At 41.7% G+C, this 25,169-nt stretch overlaps 1 protein-coding gene across 3 annotated transcripts in view; it reads left to right on the top strand.

Moving 5' to 3' along the window:
- Positions 1 to 23,457, top strand: part of RASEF (RAS and EF-hand domain containing) — a 78,987-nt gene extending 55,530 nt beyond the window's left edge. For 2 of the 3 annotated variants that reach the window (XM_060609985.3, XM_060609984.3), the window contains 8 exons: positions 2,009 to 2,243; positions 2,545 to 2,682; positions 2,788 to 2,935; positions 4,239 to 4,320; positions 5,978 to 6,092; positions 10,879 to 10,998; positions 13,612 to 13,688; positions 20,197 to 23,457. In XM_060609985.3, coding sequence (XP_060465968.1) covers positions 2,009 to 2,243; positions 2,545 to 2,682; positions 2,788 to 2,935; positions 4,239 to 4,320; positions 5,978 to 6,092; positions 10,879 to 10,998; positions 13,612 to 13,688; positions 20,197 to 20,302 — 1,021 coding nt within the window. In that variant the 3' untranslated portion in view covers positions 20,303 to 23,457. The remainder of the gene's footprint in view (positions 1 to 2,008; positions 2,244 to 2,544; positions 2,683 to 2,787; positions 2,936 to 4,238; positions 4,321 to 5,977; positions 6,093 to 10,878; positions 10,999 to 13,611; positions 13,689 to 20,196) is intronic. The other variant, XM_060609987.3, reaches the window with a different exon arrangement.
- The last annotated feature ends 1,712 nt before the right edge of the window (positions 23,458 to 25,169 follow it).

Here is a 25,169-nt window from a genome sequence, read left to right as displayed (position 1 = left end):
TAAGACTGAATAGTACTGGACTAAGAACTCCTCAACAGTAGGTTCTAAGGGACAAAGTCATCACACGCCTGTGGCTCAGAGAGATAAGAGCATAGCACTCAGGTGCTCATCACCCTGAATAGGAACCAGTGGGCCAGTAGGGTCTGGACTGATGTCCCCTTTGGAGGGTCATTAATTTGATGTAAGAAATCAACATTTAAATTTACTTTTTGATGCTAATATAAAAACTCAAAAGCACATTGTGAATTTTATTGCTTTTGTGGCCTTACTGGGTTTTAACTTGTCTATTTGTTTTAGTTTTGTGTTTTCTCTAAGATCTGTAACAAAAATATGACTTGTTCTATATTTGTACATATTTAATTATGATGAAAATATTCTTTGGGGAAATAAGAATAGTTTACTTTTAAAAGAGTATGTCTGGAACTTGATTTTGAGAAAGTCTGATCTGTACCTATATTTTTAATTTGGAGTCTAGATATTCATGGAAGTGATTTCTCAATTCAGGATTTCACTTCTTCATTCCTTATCAAAAATCTGAATAAGTTTTTAAAAAAAGTTCTGATCAATAATTACATGGAGCTGAAGTAGTTTGTACTATATTATGAGTATGGTTTTCTTAGTTTCCTTATAGTGTTACCTAAATCAGTTTTAGAAGGAGAGTTTCATAAATTATAAAACAACAAGAAAATGTACACACACACACACACACACACACACACACACACACACACACACACACACAGATAGCTAGCTACAGATATGGTGTGAATACATGCCCCAGGATATGAGCAACATATTTAGGGAGAGTTTGGTGGTTTAAGTTATTACCTTTTTAATTAATTTGACACATTTGCTAATGGCACCAAAATATTTTTGAGTTCTCAGATTTATATGGCTTATATTTACTTATATTTGAGATCACCTTCTGTTTTCTAAGCATATTAATCTCTTAATATTTTTATCTCTGTACACTTATATACCCTGCCCATTTCTCCATTCTGATGAGATGGTCTATTCCAAGTGGCCAGAATGGTCCCCAGAGTATAGTGGTGACTAAATGAGTTATAGCCCTTGCTTTTATTTCAACATAAACTTAGGTTTTTGTGAAAATCAAATGGAAAAGCAAAAGTATTTAGGGAAATAATGTGGTTTCTTTTGATTCTCCTGTTTGATGTTAATTTCTGCCTCACTTATAAGATGTTAGAGAGTTTGATAAATGGAAACATCCATAGAAGTCAGGGGATCTAGCCTTTATCCAAGTACCTTTCCTATAGGAGTCTTTCTAGACTCTGTATCAACACCTACTGGCAGAAAGCTCCCAGGTCATATTACAGTACCATACCTTTCTAATTGCCTGTCATTTTTCACCATGTTGTTTAGAAGTATGACTCCTGGAAAAGTTTATCAGTTGGCCCTTATTTTGTCTTGTGCAACTTGAGAGAATGTATTCTTCTTCATTATGTGTCAGCTCTTTGAGTATTTGAGGAGAGAAACTGTTAAGACTTAAGCTGAGTTCACGAGACTTAAGCTGAGTTCACGGAACTATTTCTTGTATCTGAGTCTCATGTCACCATAGATGCCTTCGCTGTCCAGGTTCTCAGCATCTCTTTTAAGTAGAGAGTTATCCAGAAATGGACAAGCTGTTTGGAATATGTTCCGAACACATCAGAGTAAAAAGGTTCACATGTTCTGCATACATTTTTCTTAACTCAACTTGAGATTGCATTTATGCCCTGGACACTGTAATTCCTTTTGTATCAGGAAATAAAGTGATTTTAAAAACAGCTTCATTTTTGTTAAATGTTTGATTTGAATATCTTTATGTTAACTGATTGTTGCATGGAATGAACTGATATTGCTTTGAACATTTTGTTTCCCCTGATGCATAATCATGGAATACACTGTGGTTCTTGGCCAAAGCTAGAGTGTTGATCTTCTGGAGTCCACTGCTGTGTGGTCCTGAGCTTTGTGAGCTCTCCGGTAAATCTCTCTTCCCCTTTGTCACCAGGTCATCCCGCTCTTCCTATGTGGATGAGGACTGTGACTCGTTGGCCCTCTGTGATCCAATGCAGAGAATGAATTGTGAGGTTGACAGCCTGCCTGAGAGCTGCTTCGACAGCGGCTTGTCTACCCTGAGAGACTCCAATGAGTACGACTCAGAGGTGGAGTACAAGCACCAGAGGGGACTTCAGAGGTCACACGGCATGCAGGAGAGCTTTGCGGGCGATGCTTCAGACACAGACGTAAGCCCCAGAAATCATGGTCTCCTGGGCCTTACCTTTGATAGAAATCTGTCACCCCGTTTGACTTGTATCCGTCATGGGAATACAACTTAACGGTTATAAATATGAAACATAGTCAGCCGAATGGTTTTTCCCTCCACCAAGTTGGGAAGATATTCTCACAGATTGCCATTCGGGGCTACTCTGTTCCCAACAGCACTGACTATAGATTCAGCTACTTATTTTTCTTCTCTCTAATCCATGATGTATATGTGTAATGAGAGACTTTGTTTTTTAATCGCTGCCTTAAAAAAAAAATTAGGTTCCTGATATAAGAGATGAAGAGACGTTTGGTGCAGAAGGCGTGGCTTCCATCTTGGACTGGAAGCCCCAGGGGCCCTCTAGTGAAGGCAGCATTGTCAGTTCTTCAAGAAAGCCCATCTCGGCACTGTCACCACCGGTAGGTAGTTGCTGAGGTATTTTATTCATGAACACTGTGTCATATAACTTTTCAGGAAGAAAACTGGCATGACCTTTATCACCCACTGTGGCTTTTGTCCCCTAGACAGACATGGTGGATGGTAACCATAAATCTTCCAGCTCACAGAAGGCTTACAAGATTGTGCTTGCTGGAGATGCTGCAGTGGGGAAGTCTAGTTTCCTCATGAGACTTTGCAAGAATGAATTTCGAGGAAATACAAGTGCCACTTTGGGTATGGTTCCTTCTTCAGTTGATAATGGGGAGATGACCTTGTTTAGCTTGAGTTTATTTTCTTTAGAGATTAGATACACAGATATACAGATCTCTCTCTGTATACGTACATGCGTGTGTGTGTGTGTGTGTGTGTGTGTGTGTGTGTGTGTGTGTCTCCTTGTCTGTAGAATGGTCCTCTTCTGTTTTAGTGAAGGCCCAACTTTAGGAAAAGAAGACTGACAAAGGACAAAGATAATCTACTTAGCCGGTCAGAAAAACTGAACCAAGTTCAGAGCTAGAGATTCATTTGTTCAGCAAACATTTCCTGGGTTCTGCTATGAGCCAAATGCAGTTGTAGGTGCTGAGGGCACACAATGAACAGTCAACTAAAACCTAGCCTCGAAGGAAGCTACATCCCAAAGGACGGGAGTCAGTGAAAAACAAATAAAAAAATATGAGGTTTGGAGAGAGGCGAAATCTCACACAGGGTGGCCAGGGAAAGCTTTTCTGATAAGATGTCACTTGTTGATAAAGTGACATTATTAATGGCCAGTTTGTCATGGTCAAAATCATAGGCAGGTGTATGATCCCTCCCCTCCTTTACAATGGAATACATGAGTAAATACTTCTGAGAACAAGAAAAGAAGTGTCCTGATTTCCCAGATTTGCATAATAATCAGTAAATAGGGTTGAAGATACGCAAATTATCATTCACTTTTGTTCTTCATCTAAGAGTTCTTATTTTGATAACTGGAAATATTAGAACAGATTGATTACCCTCTTCACAGTGGGTGTCTTTGTAAATTTATGGTCCTTTGTTACATACCCTTCAAGATAACAAAGCTGAAAGTTCACTGTAATTTGATTCATAAAAAGACTGCAGTGTTTTGTTCAGTTGCTAAAGAGCATGGCACGTATGTGTGTCTTACCCGTATACACACTCATACACATGCACATACATACACATATGCACATGTTTATGTGCACACAAGCACATACACATGTACACACACAAACACAGAGACATAACTGAGTTCGTCTGATTACCCAAGCAAATAGAACATAGATTTTCCTTTTGTCCATAGATTAAATCCTTCCCCAAGTCAGCCAACCTGCAGATGGTACATCTGTGTGCACACGTGTGGTCTGACTTGTAATTAGTATCTGAAGGTCAGTCTCCTTGAAGGCCACATTCATTCCTGTTTACCTCACTGAGCTTGGGCTTATTGGCTTTTGTCTTATCCCAGTAGTGCTTGAGAGTAAAAGAACAATAGAATTATTTACATCATGTTCCCTCATGTTCTCTTATAATTCCTTCTTAGGAGTTGATTTTCAAATGAAAACTCTCATTGTGGATGGAGAGCGAACGGTCCTGCAGCTCTGGGATACAGCCGGTCAGGAGAGGCAAGTGCTTTGTTTGGTGCTTCGGGCTCTGCTTAGGTTTGCCTAGACAAGCCTCCTAAGGTGCTTGGTGTTTTTTTCTGCTCGTGATCATGTAATTATATTACAATTTCAGGAATGCACACTTTTTGCTACATTCTTCCCTCCTTCACTTACCTGTCAGTTGTCCTTGGCGATCTTTAGGCTTCCTCTGAGCCTGTGTTGACTTGGGAAAAAGAGAAGAAGGGAATTTAGGTGACCCAGCAGTCCAAATGCAGTGTCAGTGGGGGCAGGTACTTAGTCGGGTACAGTAAGTGATGGAAAAGAGAATCTGTCCGCTTCCTTCAGTTCAAGGGCAGAGGCACAAACTAAATGGAAGACTCATGTTGGGTGGCATTGCCTTATCTTGCATTCATTGCCAATGACCATAAGTATTAAGCACAGGTTTTAATCTTGTCTAACTCTTTGGAAATAGAATCTCTCCAGTTGTTCAACTAAGTTTGGGTGCTGCCTGCCTGTGTACCAGGCACTACTCAGGCTGCTAAGATTCAGCAGGGAACAGACACAGATATGTAAAAGCTGTTCACCCGGAGCTCATATTCTGGAGCAGGCTGAGTTTCAACGTTTAAAAAACATCATGGGGCGCCTGGGTGGCTCAGTCAGTTAAGCACCCGACTTTGGCTCAGGTCATGATCTCGCAGTTCGTGGGTTCGAACCCCACGTCAGGCTCTGTGCTGGCAGCTCAGAACCTGGAGCCTGCTTCAGTTTCTCTGTTTTTGTCTCTCTGTATCCCTCCTACTCACGCACTCTCTCTCTCTCTTTCTCTCTCTCTCTCTTTCTCTCTCTCAAATATAAATAAACATTAAAAAATTAATTAAAAAAACAAAAAAATATTTGTGGTTGGGATGCCTGGGTGGCTCAGTTGGTTGGGCGACCGACTTCAACTCAGGTCATGATCTCACAGTTTGTGAGTTCAAGCCCCGCATCGGGCTCTCTGCTGTCGGCATGGAGCCTGCTTCAGATCCTCTGTCCCCATCTCTCTGCCCCTGCCCTCTAAATGTTAAAAAACATTTAAAAAATATTTTTTAAAAAAAGGAATAAAAAACATTCACGGTTGATGTGGCCTTACTGAAGATAATATAAAATAGGGCAGTTGGCTTAGAGTTGGGACATACACGTTGAGGTATATGCTCTTCCCCTCACGAGCTGCCCCTCACCTTGTGTGTACAGTTTCTGGCCTGTTGCAGCCATTGTTCTTCTTTCGTGTGACCCCCCCCCCCCCACCACCAAAACAGAGATTTTCTCTCTTGTGCATCTCCCTCCCTCTTCTGTGTCCCACGTGTAGGTTCAGGAGCTTGTTGCCAAGGCTGAAATTTTTAAGAAATTATGCTTCAACCTTGTCCTGGTTATGTTTTGCGGTTTGCAGACATTCTTGGGGTAGTTTGATGGAGAAATTGATTGGCTCTTGTAGATTAGCACCCCAGATTGTTGTCCAGTTACCTTCCGCTGAGACATCCCAGTCCTTGGAGGTGGCTGTTTCACAGTGATGGTTGCCGTTAGAGTCTTCTCGGGGGAGGCTTATTCTAGAAGATGAGAAAAAAAGCATAAAAGAGATGAAGGGGCAGCTCCTGCCCAATGGACGGATTAGAACCGTTACTTAACATGCTTTTCTCTTTGCCAGATTCAGAAGTATTGCCAAGTCTTACTTCAGGAGAGCAGATGGCGTTCTGCTGCTGTATGATGTGACGTGCGAGAAATCCTTTCTTAATGTACGAGAGTGGGTAGATATGATTGAGGTAAGACCTCAACACAGAAAAGCAAACCAAAAATTACACAAGAGAGTCATAGGCCGTCTTGGAACGTGCGATTTCTTTTCTTGGTTGAAGTGCACACCGGTAGAGACCATTGGTCCAGGCTGTCACAGGAAGGACTGGGTGTTAGAGGGAGTTTCCAGTGACACTTGGCAGTATTGGTCTCTTCCTCAGTAGCTGGGTAGGTTTCCACAGAACCACGGATACCACTGAAGGGAGCTTCTGGGAATGAAACTTGGGGGTGTTCTTACAGATGAAATCAGAACCCTTTTGGAAGTAAATGCACATGTAGGCAGCCTGAGAAGAAGCTGCTTTTACACATGGGGTAGTGTGTAGAATGACTGGGTGTTGCACAGGGCCTTCCATGCATGCCGGATGTGTGGGTGCCGCATCATGGATGTGAGCATGTGCACGGCCCAGTTCTGTGGCACCTGCGTTCTCAGCCTTGTGGTGGCAGTAATTTGGGTATCACTGAAATACCAGTTGGTATTTTATTTATTTATGTGTTGATTTAAAAAAATTTTTTTAATGTTTATTTATTTTTGAGAGAGATAGAGACAGAATGCAAGTGGGTTGGGGCAAAGAGAGAGGGAGGCACAGAATCTGAAGCAGGCTCCAGGGCTCCGAGCTGTCAGCACAGAGCCTGATATGGGGCTCGAACTCACGAGCTGTGAGATCATGACCTGAGCCGAAGTCGGACGCTCAACTGACTGAGCCACCTGGGTGCCCCTCCAGTTGGTATTTTAAACATACGTGGTAACATCTGTGCTCTTTTTTTTTTTTTTTGGTTAAATGAGATGATGTCTTTCATCTGAGGACCTTTCTTTGGTTTCATGGTGAATAATTTCTGAAAGTAGGAAATGATTTTGACCATAGTTAGTGTGCTGCCAGAGGTCATTTTTTTAAGTTTTATTTATTTTTTTAAGTGTTTATTTATTTTGAGAGAGAGAGAATCCTAAGCAGGCTCCGTGCTGTCAGTACAGAGCTTGATGTGGGGCTCGATCCCAGAACCATGACGAGATCATGACCTGAAACAAAATCAAAAGTCAAATGCTTAACCCACTGAGCCACCCAGGTGTCTTGCTGTCAGCGTTTATTTTTTTTTTTAATTTTTCTTAATGTTTATTTATTATTTTTGAGAGACAGAGCATGAATGGGGAAAGGGCAGAGAGGGAGAGGGAGACACAGAATCCAAAGCAGGCTCCAGGCTCTGAGCTGTCAGCACAGAGCCCAGCGTGGGGCTCAAACTCATGAACCATGAGATCATGACCTGAGCCAAAGTCAGTCGCTTAACTGACTGAGCCACCCAGGAGCCCCCAGCAGTTATTAATCAACATAAAACTACAAGCTATGGTTCAATATACTCTTTTAATTTTTTTTTAACATTTATTTATTATTGAGAGACAGACACAGAGCGTGAGCAGGGGAGGGGCAGAGAGAGGGGGAAACACAGAATCATAAGTAGGCTCCAAGCTCTGAGCTGTCAGCACAGAGCCCGACACGGGGCTTGAACTCACAAACCGAGAGATCATGACCTGAGCCGAAGTCAGTCGCCCAATCAACTGAGCCACCCAGGCACCACTCAATATACTCTTTTAGAAAAAATAAAATTAAAAAAAATAGTGGCTGATATAATTTTTCAATTAAATCCATTATCTATAATTTTTAACAGGCATGAAATAGTACAGTGGTGACTAAACACAGAACTGATTGCTGTATGATACCAGGTTAGCCTCTAGATTCTTCAGTTGGGCCTATTTAATACCCTATCAAAAATAGAATTAATGATCTCTTTCTAACTAAAGAAGTGATGTGAGAAATGACAAAGAAATGTGCATTTTGTTCTACTGAAATATCATGACTTAAATTTGTTATAAGTAACGATGTAAGTGTGTTGACATTTATGTAGGATTTTTATTTCACAAAACTTTCCACATGTTATATTCATCTCTGTAATGTATCTGAGAAAAGAAGTAAAAAGTGTAATGTTTTTCTCACTTTTTTATGTGAAACTTGAGGTAGAGAAAGAATAGGACAATGGCTTGTGGTTATTTAGAGGTTAGGGGTTGAATGGGGAATTGGCTCTCCTGATTCAACCCTGGTTGCTACTGGGATAAAGTGCCAGAGTAAGCAGTGGGTTGAGAAAAGCTTTTGAGGTCCAGAAAGGAATTCCAAGGTACCATCAGTCAACAGAGGAAAAGCAGCTGCTCAAGGGAACAGACAGACCTCCCTGGGACAGAGCGATGAGTCCAGAATGACATAATCCCAGCAAACTCATACCCCACAGAAATTCAAAATCTATAGCAAAACTTTTTGTTGTTAAAACTATCAGACTTAGTCTTTGTTTTTTGTTTGTTTGGTTTTTTAATTGTTGTTGTTGTTTTTAGACTTAGTCTTTGTTTTAAGTCTTTGGATTTATGCTCAAGGAAAGGAGGCCTAAAGGCAAGGTCAGCCCATGTTGAAACGGCCCTTAGTGACCAGCCACAGCATGTACCAGGACCTCATAATTTGCCATGATTTGCTAATCACCAACACATGATAAGTGACCTTTTTCGCTCTTTGGATCACCTTTCACAGGGTCTGAAAAGGATGAAAACTGTATTGAAGATGAATGATTGAATTTGCAATCGGGAAAAATTAGATACCAGTTGGCATTAGACTTTCACCTTCAGAAAAAAACAAAGCATGATAAACCTTTGCCATGGCTCACTCTAATTTGAGGAAATTCTACAGGGACAATTTATTTATTTATTTAAATGTTTATTTTTGAGAGGGAGAGAGAGAGAGCAAGCAAGAGCGGGGAGGGGCAGAGAGAGACAGAGGATCCAAAGTGGATAGGAAGCAGCCTCTGCACTGATAGCAGAGTGTCTGATGTGGGGCTCGAACTCAGGAACCATGAGATCATGACCTAAGCTGAAGTTGGCCACTTAACTGACTGAGCCACCCAGGCATCCCCTGTAGGGACAGTTTATATGGCCACTATAAATATGGGTAGAAACTCAGATTATGATTGTTGGGGTAAGCCAGAGGGTTGTAGAACTTCAGCAGTGAACAGACCCTCTGAATTATTAATGAATATACTTTGATAAAAACCACTGGGTTACAAAATCGTGCAACAAAATTAGGGATAAAGTTAAATTTTGGCCATTTACTTACCTGTCATGAATAATGTATTGATTGAATAATTGGGTGAAAGTTGAAGGGAGGAGACACTTGAGATGTGGGATCTCTTCCTGACTTTTACACGTTCAAGAGCATTTTGGGAGTGCCTCCTTTGTGCACATACTATTCTAGAGCCTGCAGCGTATCCATTAATAAACGGAAAGCCCTATCCTTACGGAGCTTGCACTCTAGTAGGGGAAACATAACCAGCAATAAATATGTAAAATAAATAGAATGATAGAAAATAACAAATCTTGTAGCAACAAGAAGAGGGCAGGGGAAGGGGCCTGATGATGAGGCACTGGACCGCAGGTGGTGTGGTCAGCATGGCCTCCCTGGAAGGTGAAGTTTGAGTCAAGACCTAAAGGAACTGCCAGTCTTTACTGGAATGACTTTGGGAAGTCATTTGGATGCTTGGGTTCTTGGCTTACTTAAGTGAATATTTGTTTAATGGCTCCCAAATGGTGCCCCCTTGGAACCTGAGCAGTTTGCCCAAGAAGCACAATTAATTAACACGTTAGTGGATGGGGTGCCTAGTTTCTGGGAGGGCCTTTTATTTCCTTTCCCCCTCTGCTGTTATCGCACTCTGGTTCAAGGAAAATGGTCTGAAGAGAAAGGAAGTCAGGTATAATGTCATCATTTTTAATGCTTATTTCTTGATCTCGTGACAGGTAGGGCACCAAACTGAAAGAACAACTTGTATCTTAGACACCGCAAAGGGCACGTCCCATGTGCCTTAGTCGGGGCTCCTGCTTCTTGTGCTTAGGAACCAGAACCCTGTTTTTCTGTGCTGGTCAGGTCATCTTCCTCTGTTCTCATCAGCACCTTTTGAGGTCACGTGTGCTCTTACTAACTCCTTCATTTTATAAGTGGGGAAACTGAGGCAGAAACATGAAGAGATTTGCCTGATTTCACACACCCACACCGGCAGCCCGGTGGTGGGAGCGGGGGGCCTCAAACTCAGCTGTGCTTCTCTCATTTCACGCTCTGCCAGCTCGTGTGGTCCCAGATGGTGGTACAGTTTGTGTAAGTTGATTTAGGAGCATTATCCTTACAATTGATTCCTTTGAATGATTGGTAATTAACTCTTGTAAGAAAAATGAACCTTTTAGAACCTTCATATTTTGCTTTTGTTGTAAACCAGACAGCAGTGCATGTGGAGCCCTCAGGCTCTGTTTTTATCCCATTATGGCTGAGGGATTTCCTGTGTGTTTTGTACCTGAGATAACGAAGTTGACTGGTCATCACCGCTCTTTGGAGTGAAAGCTGCAGAAAATGCTGTGGGCGCCACAGCCAAATATAATTCTGTGGTCATGCCTCTTGAGTTTATATTGGTTTGTACGGTGGCAGGGGGGATGGAGTGCATTTGGACCGTGGCCTGGGCCTTTACAAGTTCTTATTTGGCTTCTCTGAATTTCAGTGTTCTCACTTGGCAATAGGAACAAGTCTGACTCTTTTTAGAGATATTTTGAGGCTTAAAGATCGTCCCTCTATGTCACTTGGCACCCGAGAGGCATTTGGAGAAGGGAAGCTGCGGTTGGTATTGCTGCTCTTGTCAGTGGAACTTGTTCGGTGTTTGATGAACACACAATTTTATTCTTTATGGCAGGATGCAACCCAGGAGAGCATTCCTATCATGTTGGTGGGAAACAAGGCTGATCTTCGTGATGCTGCTGCAGCAGAGGGACAAAAGTGTGTCCCAGGATACTTTGGAGAAAAGCTAGCCATGGTAAGGGTAAAAGTGGGTCTATTGGGATAGACCTTAGCAGTTCATGAGCTTTGTAGTTTATGGCCCTTCACTTTTGTCTACATTCACTTTAAGAGGTATTTTGGCAAACCTCCATCCTTTTTTAAAACTTTTTTTTAAACGTTTATTTATTTTTGAGAGAGAGAGATACAGAGTGGGACTGGGGGACGGGTAGAGAGAGGGAAACACAGACTCCGAAGCAGGCTCCAGGCTCTGAGCTGTCAGCACGGAGCCCGATGTGGAGCTCGAACCCATGAATGGTGAGATCATGACCTGAGCCAAAGTCAGATGCTTAACCAACTGAGCCCCCCAGGCACCCCCAACCTCCATCCTTTTTGATGGGTCTCCTGTCCTTGTCCAGGCAGAACTCCGCTCACCTCCCTTTAATGGATGTAGTTGTACCAAGGATTTAAACCTCTCATGGAAGTAAAATGACCACTTGGTCATCCTCCAGTGGAGAACATTGACAAAGAGTAGCCAGAATTATCCTGCCTTCCTCCCCACTCTCTACCAGTTCCTGGACTCCTGTAGTTCTGGAATCAATGTCAAGGAAAAAGAAGGGTTTCCTGTTTAGAAAACATGGTTGAGTTCCAGAAGTTTACTGTGCCAAAGGGCAGTGTGTCACTTGGGTAGAAGAGCATTGGGAAACTTGTTGGTTTTTTTCTCTCTCTCTCTCTAAGATTTGTGCTTAGTTGAATAGTCTAAATTTGGTTATGCACTTGAATAGAGGATGAAGCCCATGTCTATCCAGCCTGTTACCATGGGAAGTGTTTATTCTGCCATTATTACCAGTGTGTGAGAATGCTCCAGGGCCCTCTCACGACCTGTCCTTCCCCAACAAGGAATCAGAGGTACTTGGGTCGGATAAATTCATGCCCTAACAGTCTGATCTGATACTGTGGTCATTGTTGTCTGTCATCAGCACCATGGAAGGGCTGCCCTGTAGCATGGACATGCAGGCTTGAACAATGAGTTACAGTGTCACTATTTTCAGTTGGAAAATCTTTCTTGATTTAAATCTTGGAATTGTGAGCCTAACATGCTAAACATCAGAACCAGGCAGTGAAATACAGAGGGGATTCATTCAACACACGCTTCATTGTATCCACTTCATTGTGTGCTGAGCAGAGACTAGAGCACAAAGCAGACAGTCCTTGTCTTCATGTAGTTTATTTCTGGGGAGATCTATGTAAAACTTACATAATCCGCGTGCCACATTGTCCCACACACCCCCTTGAGAGCACATCATTCCTGGCCATATGCCAGGTTTATTCCCATCTCAGGATTTCTGAGTTCCCAAGGTTTGTTTACCTGTGTGTCTTGTGACCCCTACCCCTGTGCATCTGTGGAGGCAATCTCTGTTTCACCTCCTGACATCCTAGCTCTAGAACTCAGCAGCAGCGCTACCCATTTCCACTAGAATTTTGTGGTTTTTATGCATTTTCTGTGGAATCCACAGGGGCTCATGGGTGAAGGTCCCACTGTGGAGTGGAATCTTTCCCCATTGTGTCGTTCTCTCTCTCCATGCTCCAGAGCAGCCATTACATCCTCCCCTTGTCCCACATGGACAGTGTTGCCCACACCCAGGCCTTTCCTGAGGGAAATTGTCTCCAGGCAAAGACACAAAAGTAACTTCATCCATTACACTTGTGGCAAGTGCAATGCAGGAAAACCACAGAGGGCTGTGCAGCAACTTGTCAGGGTGAGAGAACACTGAATCTTAACCTCCGGGGAGGATTACCTGAAAACCCCAAAGGGTGGTAGGAGTCAGCCTGCAGAAGGGGTTTGATGGGGGAAGGGCATAACCCAGGTAAGGGAAACAGCAGGTGCACAGGTCCCGAGGTAGGAGGGAATTTAGAACATTGGAGAAACAGAGGGAAGTTCAGGGTAATTGGAGCATTGTGAGTGAGGGGAGATGATGGCAGGTAAAGCTGGGGGGTGGGCTGGGACTGCATTGTCAGCCGTGGTGAAGCACTTGAGCGTTACTTGAGGAGGAATGAGAAGCATTGAAAGGTTTGAAGCAGGAGAATATGATCAGTGATCATATACATAACTGCTGGGAGGTTGAATAATAGAGGCCTAGAAGATGTCCATTGGTTTTAGCAACATGGAGGTTGCTGAACCTTGATAGGAAAAGATGATAGTGTGAAGAGATGTGTGTTAGCTGCTGGCCCAAAGGACACATACTTTTGATGGACGTTTAATTCGTGAGTGGTTACCTTAAGCTATCATTTTTACTTCTCTCAGATGATCTTTTAGAGAACATTTGTAGCAACTGCGATAGGACTGTGGGAAGAACCTTAAAACATGAAATTGTGTACAGTGCTTACTTTTAAGGCAAAATAAAATTCCTCTGACTAGAAACTGTTTCTGGCATAACTAGATTCAGATTCACTCTTTCTTAAAGCATTGAAACTCTGAATCCAGTTTCTTGGCTATTAGCATCCTCAACAGAAGAGTATTTTTATTTTATTTGATGGTTTTAAAAGCTAAAATCCCAGGAGACCTAAGAAAGAGACCTGAGAGAGAGAGAGAGAGAGAGAGAGAGAGAGAGAGAGAATTCTTCATTTAATTGTGTGTATTTCTTTTCTACAGACCTATGGGGCATTATTCTGTGAAACCAGCGCCAAAGATGGCTCGAATGTAGTGGAAGCTGTTCTCCATCTTGCTCGGTAAAGTGTGGCCTCATATTTGGAAAACTGGAAGTAGGATTGAATTTTCGTGTAGTTGGTGCATATATCAAATTTCTTGACCATAACATGAATATACATTTGAAAACACAGTCTTGTATTTAGTAGTGGTGAGCGAAACAATTGAGCACAGATTTTATAAAAACTGGTAATGCTGCCTCTGCACTGTGAATGTTGGCAAAGTACCTTTACTGCCAAACAAAACAGGTGCATCTGAGGTGTCGTTGACATTTCTGCAAAATGTCACTGCAAAGCTAATAGTTGACTTGTATGAATCATTTCCAGGAACCAGATTTTAAACACAAGAGACTATTATGAAATTATCTATTATGACATTTTCCTGGGTAAAGGGGAAAAAAAAAACCTCAACAAAGCAAATTGTATATCATGCCAGTTGGAAGCACCTTGTTAAAATTATTAGTCAGATAATTACTAAGCTAAGGTAATGGTGTTAATAATAAATAACACTTTGGGATATAGATTAGAATGAAAATTATATCATTGAGGAACTTGAATATAAATGTGAGTGTTTTAATCCTTGGAGTAAATTTAATTTTTAGGAAATAACAATATTATCTGTTAGATCTCTCTTTTTTGCCTAGTTTTCTGCCACAAATGAAAAGTTGATTCTTTACTGGCCTAAAGGAATTAAATATCCAAAAGAAAATAGGAAGGAAAGGAAAGAAAAAAAGAAAAGAAAGTATACATTAACAAGATTCAGGCCAGTGATCTTTAATTACTGACAAAGCCATAATTTTAGTGTAATTTGTGTAGGTTTTTTTTCCTGGTCATTTGTGAGGTTTTACAAGAATCTTTTTTTAAAATTTTTTAAATGTTTTTATTTATTAATTTTGAGAGACAGAGACAGAACACAAGCCGGGGAGGGGCAAAGAGAGAGGGAGACACAAAATCTGAAGCAGGCTCCAGGCTCTGAGCTGTCAGCTCAGAGCCTGACGTGGGGCTTAAACCTACGGACTGTGAAATCATAACCTGAGCTGAAGTCGGATGCCCAACCAGTTGAGCCACCCAGGCACCCCTACAAGAATCTTAATTTTAGAAGGATAGTTGGCTTGCTAATATACATTGACAAGTAAAATACCTTGCAGTGTTTTAAGTGCTGCTTTTATATTGATGACTTGGTGTTTCTAGTGCTTATTAGCTGCTTCGACTGGGGCCTTGGGCAAGATCCTTGCCCTCACTTGAGAGAATCAGGAAATGGGCCCCAGGACTTTTTTTTAAAGACTATTTATTTATTTTGAGAGAGAGTGCGCAGGCACACACATGGGGTGAGGTTGGGGGTGGGGAGAGGCAGAGAAAGGAGAGAGAGACAGAGAGAGACAGAGAGACGGAGAGAGAGAGAGAATTCCAAACAGGTGCCACACTGTTAGCATAGAGCCTGGTGGGGCTCGATCTCATGAACCATGAGATCATGACCTGAACCAAAAATCAAGGGTCAGATGCTTAACTGACTGAGCCACTCAGCTGCCCCAGGAAATTAGCCCAGGACTTTAAATGGCCTGTCTTTAAAAATTATCTCCTTTGCTATCAGTCCAAGATAGAGAACCACCTTTCCCCACCACACTGGAAATCATCTTTGTTTAAAGCAAAAGCAGTGCTAACTTTGAGTGTGACCTAGAACAGGGAGAAAAAAGGTAAACATTAAACATTTGTAGATTCAGGGGAATTACTTGGTTTTCTGCCTGTGATTCGCAGGGAGAATCATGGGCTAGTATTATATTTGTCAAACAAGAACCCAAGTAAAACCTTTGTAAGTTGGGTGAAATAAGTGACTTCGTGCACCTCTGTGTGCATAGGGGCCTCCAGCCATTTTGACCAAGGAAGGCTCACTCAGTAGAGGTGGTGAGAGATTCAGCGAAATGCACTAAAGATGGATTCATTGCTGAACTATTAGGTGTTTACACTTTTCCAGGTGGTCATATGGTGTTTCACTGCAGCATACCCGGGGATTCCAGGGTGGAGGTGATGCACTTGCTGGGCTCGATGGGTGTGGGAAGGGCCTGCCTGCAGGTCTGCAGAACATTGCAGGGCCCGAGGCTGACCTGGAACCCCAGGGGAGGTGGAGGGAGCCTTAGCTTTGGCAGTGGGGAGAAAAGGATGCTGTATGTCAGGCCCCCTGTGAGCCTGTCGTTTGCTGCCTAGCTTATTGGAAGACTGTAGTGTCAGGAGGCTCAAAGTCCAATCTTAAATCTGCCCTCGCACAGCCATGGAGTCTCCTCTCAGCCTCTCTAATCTGTGAAACGAGGAAGGAGCCTGGAGGAAACGACCCCCAAGGTCCTTCCCATTCTGACAGTCCATGGTTCTGTGTATAATAGCCAGTAGTCCACTGAATCCCATAATCACCGTTTAATGCTGAATTGTCTTCACGGGGTCATATTAAAGTTAAATGACTCCAAATTGCCACAGTCACACCCAGAGCACAGAATCGATTCCCTTTATTGTATTGTAAAGATGGGAGAGGCTGTGAGCCTCCTGTGCCTTTTCCCCATCTGCTCCCGCCCGGCGCCTGTTTACCATGCAGCTTCCACACAGCCATGTGCTTCTTTCCTTAGAACACCTGTGTGCAGAGGCATTTTGATAACGAGGTCACTTCTCGTGAATCACTTATCAAGGAGTTCTTTTATTGTTGTTATTGCATTGTAGCCTGGTGCAAGGCCTCTGGTTTAGTTATGTTAACGATGTGTTAAATGTGAAAATTACAAGTAGGGCAAACATGTAAATGCTTGAATTTGCTTTCTATCCTGCCTTCAGATTTGCTTGTCAAAGTACCTATGTCTTGAAATGGCAGAGTCACCACAGGTGAAATTACCATTTTTAAAAGTTTTTCATCCTTCAGAAAGCTATGTATCATCCAAAGCATGTCACATTCTCGATTTGGATCTCACAAGATAATTCCTGTTGTGGCCCCTTTCACACTGTGTTACATCTTAAAACGTGTACTATAAGAGTTTATGAATTTGCACTGTCTGAAACAGAATTCTGTTTTGAAAGGAGGCCATAAATGTCTGGTTAACACCTGCAACTACTAATACTGCTTTTTCTGGAAACCTCTCAATCCCAGGAAAAGTTTCTCCTAGAAATGCAATTTCCTTGTAATGTTGACGGGACATCTGTCACAATCATCATCCCTTGGCAGGTGAATTTGCCATACCAGGACCACAAGCTTTAAGCATTTTGCACTAGATTCAAGTTCCAGGGGCATTTAATTGATCAATGGCCTGAAAATTGAAAAAAAAAAAAACCCACAAAAAATGCTTAGGTTGATATTATCAGTTCAGCCCAGGAGCTGAGCCTGTGGGTGTAAATCCATCCATGAGACTGACTCACCTAAAATGCAGCTGTTAACCATGTGGTAGTTTTTGGAGAGATAGTCTAGTTTTCCCAGCCTTAACCCTGTTGATTTCCTTAAAGTGGGACATGCCTGCATTTATGATGGATTAAAGAAACCCGAAGGCCAGATGAAAAATGTGGGTACATGTTTTTCCTCCTTAATATTTGTTTTCAGGTTCTATAATGTCTGCATTATGTGAGCACTCAGCCCATGGAGGCCCCATACATGATTCAGTAAAGATACCGAGGAAATAAATATGAGACAGGCCATGCAATTTAACATGAGAGGAAGAGGGGCGCCTGGGTGGCTCAGTCGATTGAGTGTCCGACTTCAGCTCAGGTCATGATCTCGCGGTTCATGAGTTCAAGCCCTACATCGGGCTCTGTGCTGACATCTCAGAGCCTAGAGCCTGCTTCAGATTCTGTGTCTCTCTGTCTCTTTGTCCCTCCCCTGCTCATACTGTCTCTCTCTCTCTCTCTCTCTCTCTCCCCCTCCCTCTCTCTGAAAACAAAAAAAAATAATAACATGAGAGGAAAAGAAGAAACATATGACCAGGCAGCCAGATGATTGTAGCTGATAGAGGCCATTGGAACCCCCAGAAGGAGAGACATGAGTTGTCTTGTGAAGGTGCTATGATTATTATACCCATTCTACAGATCAAAAAATGGAGAACCAGAGTGCTTGATCAACTTGCTCAAAGTGACACAGCTACTAAGTGGCATCATTGGGACTTGTCACGTGAATCTGAAGCGTAGACTTGTCACTTCAGTGTTGGCAGTCTCAGGATTGCATTCCACATTCTCTTCTTTACTCTCTCTCCACCTAATGCCTTCTGTCCCCAGTGTTTCTAGAACTGTCTCTAGCTGGTGACTTCCACTTTCTGTATTTTTAACCTCCACTTCTTTTTAAAATTCCATAACCACATCCCCAACCCATCAACAAGTAGAAATTCTGAAGGCATGACTGTATCCAACATGTCTAAACCCTCACAGCCTGGCCTCACCTACCTTTCTGGTGGCATCTCTTATCTTGCTTCCCAAAGGAGTGATAATCTGTGGACACAGTCAAACTTTATTTCTAGTTGTGGCCAGGCTCTTTTATGTTTCCTTGCCTTTATGCGTGCTGTTCCCTGCACCTGGACTCTCCTTTCCTCATTAACTGAAGGCCAATCCCTGTCCTTTTTTTTTTTTTTAATTAAAAAAAATTTTTTTTACATTTATTTATTTTTGAGAGAGAGACAGAGCACAGGTCGGGGAGGCACAGAGAGAGGAGACACAGAATCCGAAGCAGGCTCCAGGCTCCAAGCTGTCAGTACAGAGCCCGACATGGGGCTCAAACTCACAAACTGAGATCGTGACCTGAGCCGAAGTCAGACACTTAACCAACTGAGCCACCCAGGAACCCTTCAATCCCTGTCCTTTTAAGAGATCCCTCCATTGTCAAAGTCTCCATGAAGCTGTCTCCATAAAGCCTTCCTTTCCTGCAGGCCAGCACGACTGTGGTATACCCTTTGTATTCCCACATCACACTGTGTATGGGCATTAGCAGCTCTCTCAGGGCCTTGTAATGATTTGTTTAGACTTTCTCCCCCTCAAAACTCACAGAGAGGGTCCCAGAGTTTGTTGAATGACCAAATGTCTGAGATGATGCAGTTGGAAGTTGTATCACTTTCCTGTTGTTGCTGTAATGAACCCCCACGAACGTAGTCCCTTAAGCAGTACAAATTTATCATGTTCCGCTTCTGGTGGTCAGAAGTCTGAAATGAGTCTCATGGGCTGTTCTAGGTTGGCTCGTGTTTCTTCCTTCTTATCCTGAGTCTTTGTTTCCTTACCTGTGGAGAGAGGATAATAGTACTCACCTGTCAACCTGTCAGGGTTGCATGTGTGTTTATGTTGTGTGCATGTGAATGTGCATTAAATAAGAAAAATGTAAAAACGTAAAGCCTAGCATTTATTAGCTGGCCTTCAGCAAGAATTAATTTCTCTCTCTTTTTTTCTTCCGCTGAGGCATCTTCTTTCCAATTCACAGTATAGTGGTTTTCAAAAGTTATTAGCACAAATGAGCACCTTCTGGAGTTGTGCTGACCAATTCGGACATTCCAGAAGTGTGGCTAACCCAAATTAAGTGTGCTGTAGGTATTAAGTATATGCTGGATTTTGAAGACAGTATAAAAATTATAAAATACTTCATTACTGTTTTTATTGATAATAAATGCTGAAATGACAATATATTTGCTATACTCATTTAAATCAAATGTATTAATAAAATTAAATTTGCATGTTTGTTTTTACATTTTTTGATGTGGTCTCTAATAAATTTAAAATTGCATATGTGGATTATATTCTATTTCTACTGAAATATATTGCTGTACTAGGAATACGCCAGTCCTTAGTAGTTTCAGGTGGGACTTCAGGGTCCCTGCATGTTTCACGAGCATCCCAAGGAATACACGTGGAAGGATCTTTCCCTAGGAGACTTTTGCAAGATTTTACAGATCTTTTGTCATTGTTGCCTCTAGCTGTTAATTCTAAGAGAAATTTAGGAAGATTTTTCTTTTTCTGGATTTTAACTTAAACATTCATCACGACATCCGTGATCATGTATAATTAAAGAATGGTTATAAAGTTATCGTTGTTTTCATGAAGGTCAGCGAGCATGAGTCAGGGATGGAAGCCAGGTTCCAGAGTATTAAGGAGTGAGCTGTGCATGTGGGAGACAATAAAGTATATGAAACCACCAGAGAGAGCAAGAGTAGGCTGTGTGTGTGTGTGTGTACCTATGCACATGTGTGTGTGCCTGCCTTGTGCACATGTGAGTGTAGCCTGGTGCTCAGAGCACAGCTCTGTGTCTCCTCCAGCTGCCTGACCGAAGGGAAATTTCTTAACCTTTTTTTTTTTGCCTTGGTTTCATCATATATCAAATGGGGCACAACAAATTCATATGGTCCTGGTGAGGATTAAGACAGTCAATACCTATAAAGCATTTACCACAAGGTCTGGGTGGCACACAGCAAATGCTTGGCAGTGTTGTTTTTATTTCTACAAAGCCATTTGTGGTTCGGTTTTGTACCTCGATAATTCATTCTCTCTCTCTTTCTTTCTCTCTTCCTATCTCCCTCCCTCCCTTTCCCCCTTCCCCCAGGGAAGTGAAAAAAAGAACCGATGAGGATGACAGCAAATCCATTACCAATCTGAGCGGGACCAGTTCCAAAAAGTCAACCCAAATGAAGAACTGTTGCAGTAGTTAAATCCCACACATCCTTGGCCTCTCAAGTCCCAGAGCGCTAAGTTTCCATGACCTGTTTGCTTCTTGCAGAGTGGTACATCCTACAGACACTGCCTGTGGGAAGTTACAGTGTGGGAGTCTGAATCGTGCTCTAGATCTCTCTGGAGCCCTGGCTTTTTGCTATGTTTCAGTGAATGACTTGGGCCCCCTGGTTAAATATACTTGTCCTTGCAGAGTCTCCAAGATAATGTGTAAAAAGTGATAAAAAAAAAAAAAAGTCACCTGCTCAGATCAAAGCTGTAGAAGAAACTGACATAATTAGATTCATGTGTAGCTGACTTCGTAGATAATCCATGACAAAATTTTATTTCAAATATTCGATAGTAGAATATTGGTAAAAAGGGGTTACCATCCTAGCTTTACTGCTAACTAGCCTGTGGCCTGAGATCTGTCAGCAACCCACATTAGATCTGTTTCCTCATCTGTGAAACAAGCATCTTGGCCTTGCGGGCCTTGACCTCTCAGATTTTGTGTGCTGTATGGAGCGGGAAGGAGCCCCTGCTGGCCCACAGTTAATAAGGACTCTGGTCGGTTGTACTTTTTAAATATTGGGGATATTGACTTTTCTCATTTCTGAAACAACAGAACTTGAGAAAAAACATGGTAATGTGTTAGGCTCCAGTGGAGACAGAAAAATCTATTTTTTTATATGTATAAAGAAAAAAACATTTTTTTGTGACAAAGAGTTGGAAAAAAATGGTACTGTAATCTCAGAATACTTACAAAATCCATGGTTTAGAGTCAATGTTAAAAATTCTAATGAAAACTTAGGAGGCCACATACTACTAAAAATGCAATGCCCAGGAAAGTTGTCACTCTTTACTTAAAAATATATACCAGTAAGTCATGACCATGGATTGGGGACACACAGGAACTGGGAGTGACTGCTAATGGGTATGTGGTTTCTTTAGGGGATGAGAATTTTCTGGAATTACATTGTGATAATGGTTGTACAACTGTGAATATACAAAATAACACTGAATTATATACTTTAAAATGGCTGAAGTTTATGGTATGTGAATTATACCTCATTAAAAAAAAAAACACTACCAGTAGGAACAATTTAACATTTTGCCAAATGAAAATGTGCATGCTTGATTCCTACCTTCCCATGGTTTACAAACATAATCTCCAATACAGTGCAAATCCCTCAACTCCCTAGTTGCCAGCATTTGCTTCCTGAAATAATGAACAGTGATAGAAATGTGTGGTTTTGGAAACCCAACTCTTCAAAAGAGGAATTGTCCTTAGGAATGGGAAGTCCAAGTCCTTTGTTGAATGTGACTAGTGACTCCTGCTCACCAACAGCTTGGTTGGCCTTGCTCTTCTAGAACCTGCGGTGCCTCCCAGATTTCTCCACCGAAATGTCGCTAGCAGCTGAGAGAGTCGACACCTGACCCTAGAGAGAAGCCTGGTTTCTGGTGTTTGGCTTTCAGTGGTCTTGAACCAATTAAGTTATTTCCAACCAGACGTTTGAACTTACCTTGGTTCATATAGGTCCAGGTTCCAAGCAGTCTGCTGAAAAAACTTAAAGAATAGTGGTTATTTGTGGTATTATGTGAGCTAATAACGTTCCTTTTTGTTGAATTAAAAGAATCCCATGTAGCAGTTTTCTCCTGTTTATGATTTTTATGATCAAACCTTAAATTCCCTACCTTCATTTTTTTTTTAAATGAAAACTGACCAGATATGTTACACACACAGGTTATAAGTAACCACAGCATCCTTTAGCTTTGAAAAGCTTGCCTTTTCTCTATTGACATCTAGCCCCCCCCTCTCCCCCCACTGGAAAGTTTGATCTATCCTCAGCAACTCTACCATGCATTTCTGTTGTGTGGTTTTGGTTGCAGAAAAAGAAGTTTATATTTTTGACTGAAAAGAATGCCTTGCTTGTCAAATGGAACAGGGCAGGGAGGTGGTTATTTTGGGACTATGGTGAGATGCAGATTTGGCCACTTCTGTTTGTCTCTGTGGCATCTTTTGGAGCCCAGGTTAGAAAGGATCTTCTGTGTTGACATAGGGGACACATGTTCAGGTGTTTGGTGCAGTTGCACAAAACTGTGTTAATATACATGTTGTATTGCCTTTATTTATTTTCCCCCAAAGTGTCTCTCTGTGTTTGTATGACAGTCTGTACGTAGAGTATACCTTTGATACAGAAGTATTATCTTCGCTTTTGCCTCTGGATTGTATGGTTAGTACACCCATAGATTCGGAGATTATAAAGGCACCTTTAATAGACAAAGCAATCATCTTTATTTGAACCTAGATAAATATTTTGGCAATAAAATCCAAATTAGAGACTTACAGCTTTGGTTAGCAATCTTGTTTAAAGAAAAGCTACTTGAAAGTTCTTTCAGCTGCATTGGTGGAAAATCATAATTATTACTCACATTTGATTTCATGAAGGTGTTCTCAAAGTTACAGTGTATTTTTGGTAAGAAAAAAATATTTAATGTTTTTAACTTAGACTTATTGTGACACATTGGCATAGTCCTGTGCAGCTAACTCATCTTGACTCAATTTTTCCTTTGAGAGCTTTTAAAATCACAATTCTATTATGCTCCTTTTTTTATGCATCCTGACACATTGGATAATATTTTAATTTCATCATGGAAAAGAATGTTGGATAAGGAGACATTTTTCACTGTTAACTTTTAGCCTCATGCATTTTCATAATTTATTTTTTCCACTTGCTGCTTTATATGACATATGTGACATTTGATTATTTAATACCAAATGTGATTTGCATAAACCCAAGTCATACAACCCTCTTGCTGAAGATAAAGTTGAGGTTAAAAGATAAAGATTTATTTTCATATTTGTACAGTGATCGGCTTCAGAGTGAAGGCTTTTGTGGGCTTTTATTGTATATGTGTGTAAGAAATTTCGTATGTATATATTAAGTAGGCCTCTGGGTATTGAATAATTGTTTCATGATTTTGATTTATATGGTTTACATTTTCATAGTATTGGCCATATTTCGTTTATACTGTTTATTTCTCTTCAAACCATTAATAATTATACCATAAAGTGTAATTTTTATAGCAATGCAAATGTCTAAGGAACTACAAATATTTTCTGCATTGTAAATTCAGTAAAGCATGCTTCTGTTGGCCTTTGGGGTGTTTCCTTCAGCTTTCCTGCAGGCATCCCTAAATAACTTTAATTCTAGGATGTGCCTACATGAAATCATGCCTCTAAAACACTTGCCTTATCTGGCCTGGACAGCGGCTGGCTAGAGAAACGAATGAACACATGGTTTATTTGGTGCTACGGTACAGCCATGTCACCTTGGCCAGTGGGGCAGCACGTCAACCAGCTTGGGATGTGACAGCCAGGAATTGGGAGGCTTTGCAGGAAAATTTCAGGGCACGTTCTGGCCATCCTCATGACCTCAGGGGTTAGTGCCTTTCTCCGACACTCATTCTGCTCCTTCCGTTCCCCACACTGCCTAGCCAACTCCTGCTTGTCCTTGGGTTTTAGCAGAAACGTCACTTTCTTCAGGAGTCTTCCCTCTCAACCCCCTAAAATAGGATGAGGCTTCCTGCCCTCACTTGTGTAGCATCCGTTGGAACTGATTGGCATCCTTATTGCCCTTATATTTGTTTAACTAGACACATGCCCTGAGCCCTTTGCTGCTGCCTCCCTTCTGCTGCATGCAGTGCTTAAATAGGGGAGCAAATAATTAACTTTAAATAAGGCAGGCTTTGCAAAGGGTTTCTGCAGACATACACAGATGCACGTACACAATAGTCATGGACCGTGTAATCAAGAGGCAGCATATTTTATTTTTTATTTATTTCGAGAAAGAGCATGAACTGGCTAGAGGGGCAGAGGGAGAATATTAAGCAGGCTCCATGCTCAGCATGGAGCCGGATGCAGGGCTCCATCCCACGACCCTGGCATCATGACCTGAGCCGAAATCAAGAGTCATATGCTCATCCTACTGAGCCGCCTAGGAGCCCCAAGACAACATATGTTAGTGGCCATAGGTCTGAGCTCTGCAGCCAGCCTGCTTGAGGATGAACCCAGCCTCATATACCTACTAGTGTGGTAACTGTGAACAAGGGGCTTAACTAACTCTGTGGACCCCAGCTGTTTCTTTGATAAAACAGTGATAAAAGTACTATTCTCACGGAAAGTTTATGAAGACTAAATGAGTTAGTGTATTTAAAGGGCTTGGAATACTACCTGGCACTTTTATCACCCTCACTTTGAAAGTTTTGAGGGGCGCCTTGGTGGCATAGTCGGTTAAGTGTCTGACTCTCCATTTCGGCTTAGGTCAGGATCTCACAGGTTCATGAGGTGGAGCCCCGTGTCAGGCTCTGCGCACTGTTTGAGATTTTCTATCTCCTCTCTCTGCCCCTCCCCCACTAGTGTTTTCTCTCCTTTCTCTCACTCTCTTTCAAAATTAAACCTTAAAAAAATTTACCAGATTACTTGGGGGATAGGGCATTGTAGAGGACTCACTTTGACATAAGTTTATTGATTACTTCCAATATATGTTCTTGGTATTTCGATGGACATGAGGTTGGGTATCACAGGGGATAGGCTATTGTGTAGATGAATTAAAAGAGGGGGAAATCATGGAGAGAAAAACGAAGGTCTGAAAATTAAAATGGAAAATTGTGAATGGAGTCCTTACAGGTGTGGAACCTCCATTTATTAAAGTCTAATTGTATCAAATAGTTAAAGGGATGGAGAAAACACCAGAGCTGTGATTGAGAGTGTGAATCTAAATGACAGTAGACAATGGTGGTGGGTAATGATGTTCTCAAACTAATTAGAGAGTAACCTTTATGTTTATACCATGATAGGTAGCCTGT

The sequence above is a fragment of the Panthera onca genome, chromosome D4 (assembly GCF_046562875.1).
Source record: "Panthera onca isolate mPanOnc1 chromosome D4, mPanOnc1 haplotype 2, whole genome shotgun sequence".
In the NCBI taxonomy this organism is placed as follows: domain Eukaryota; kingdom Metazoa; phylum Chordata; class Mammalia; order Carnivora; family Felidae; genus Panthera; species Panthera onca.
Note: the sequence above shows the minus strand (reverse complement) of the source record. Positions and strands in the feature narration are given on the sequence as shown.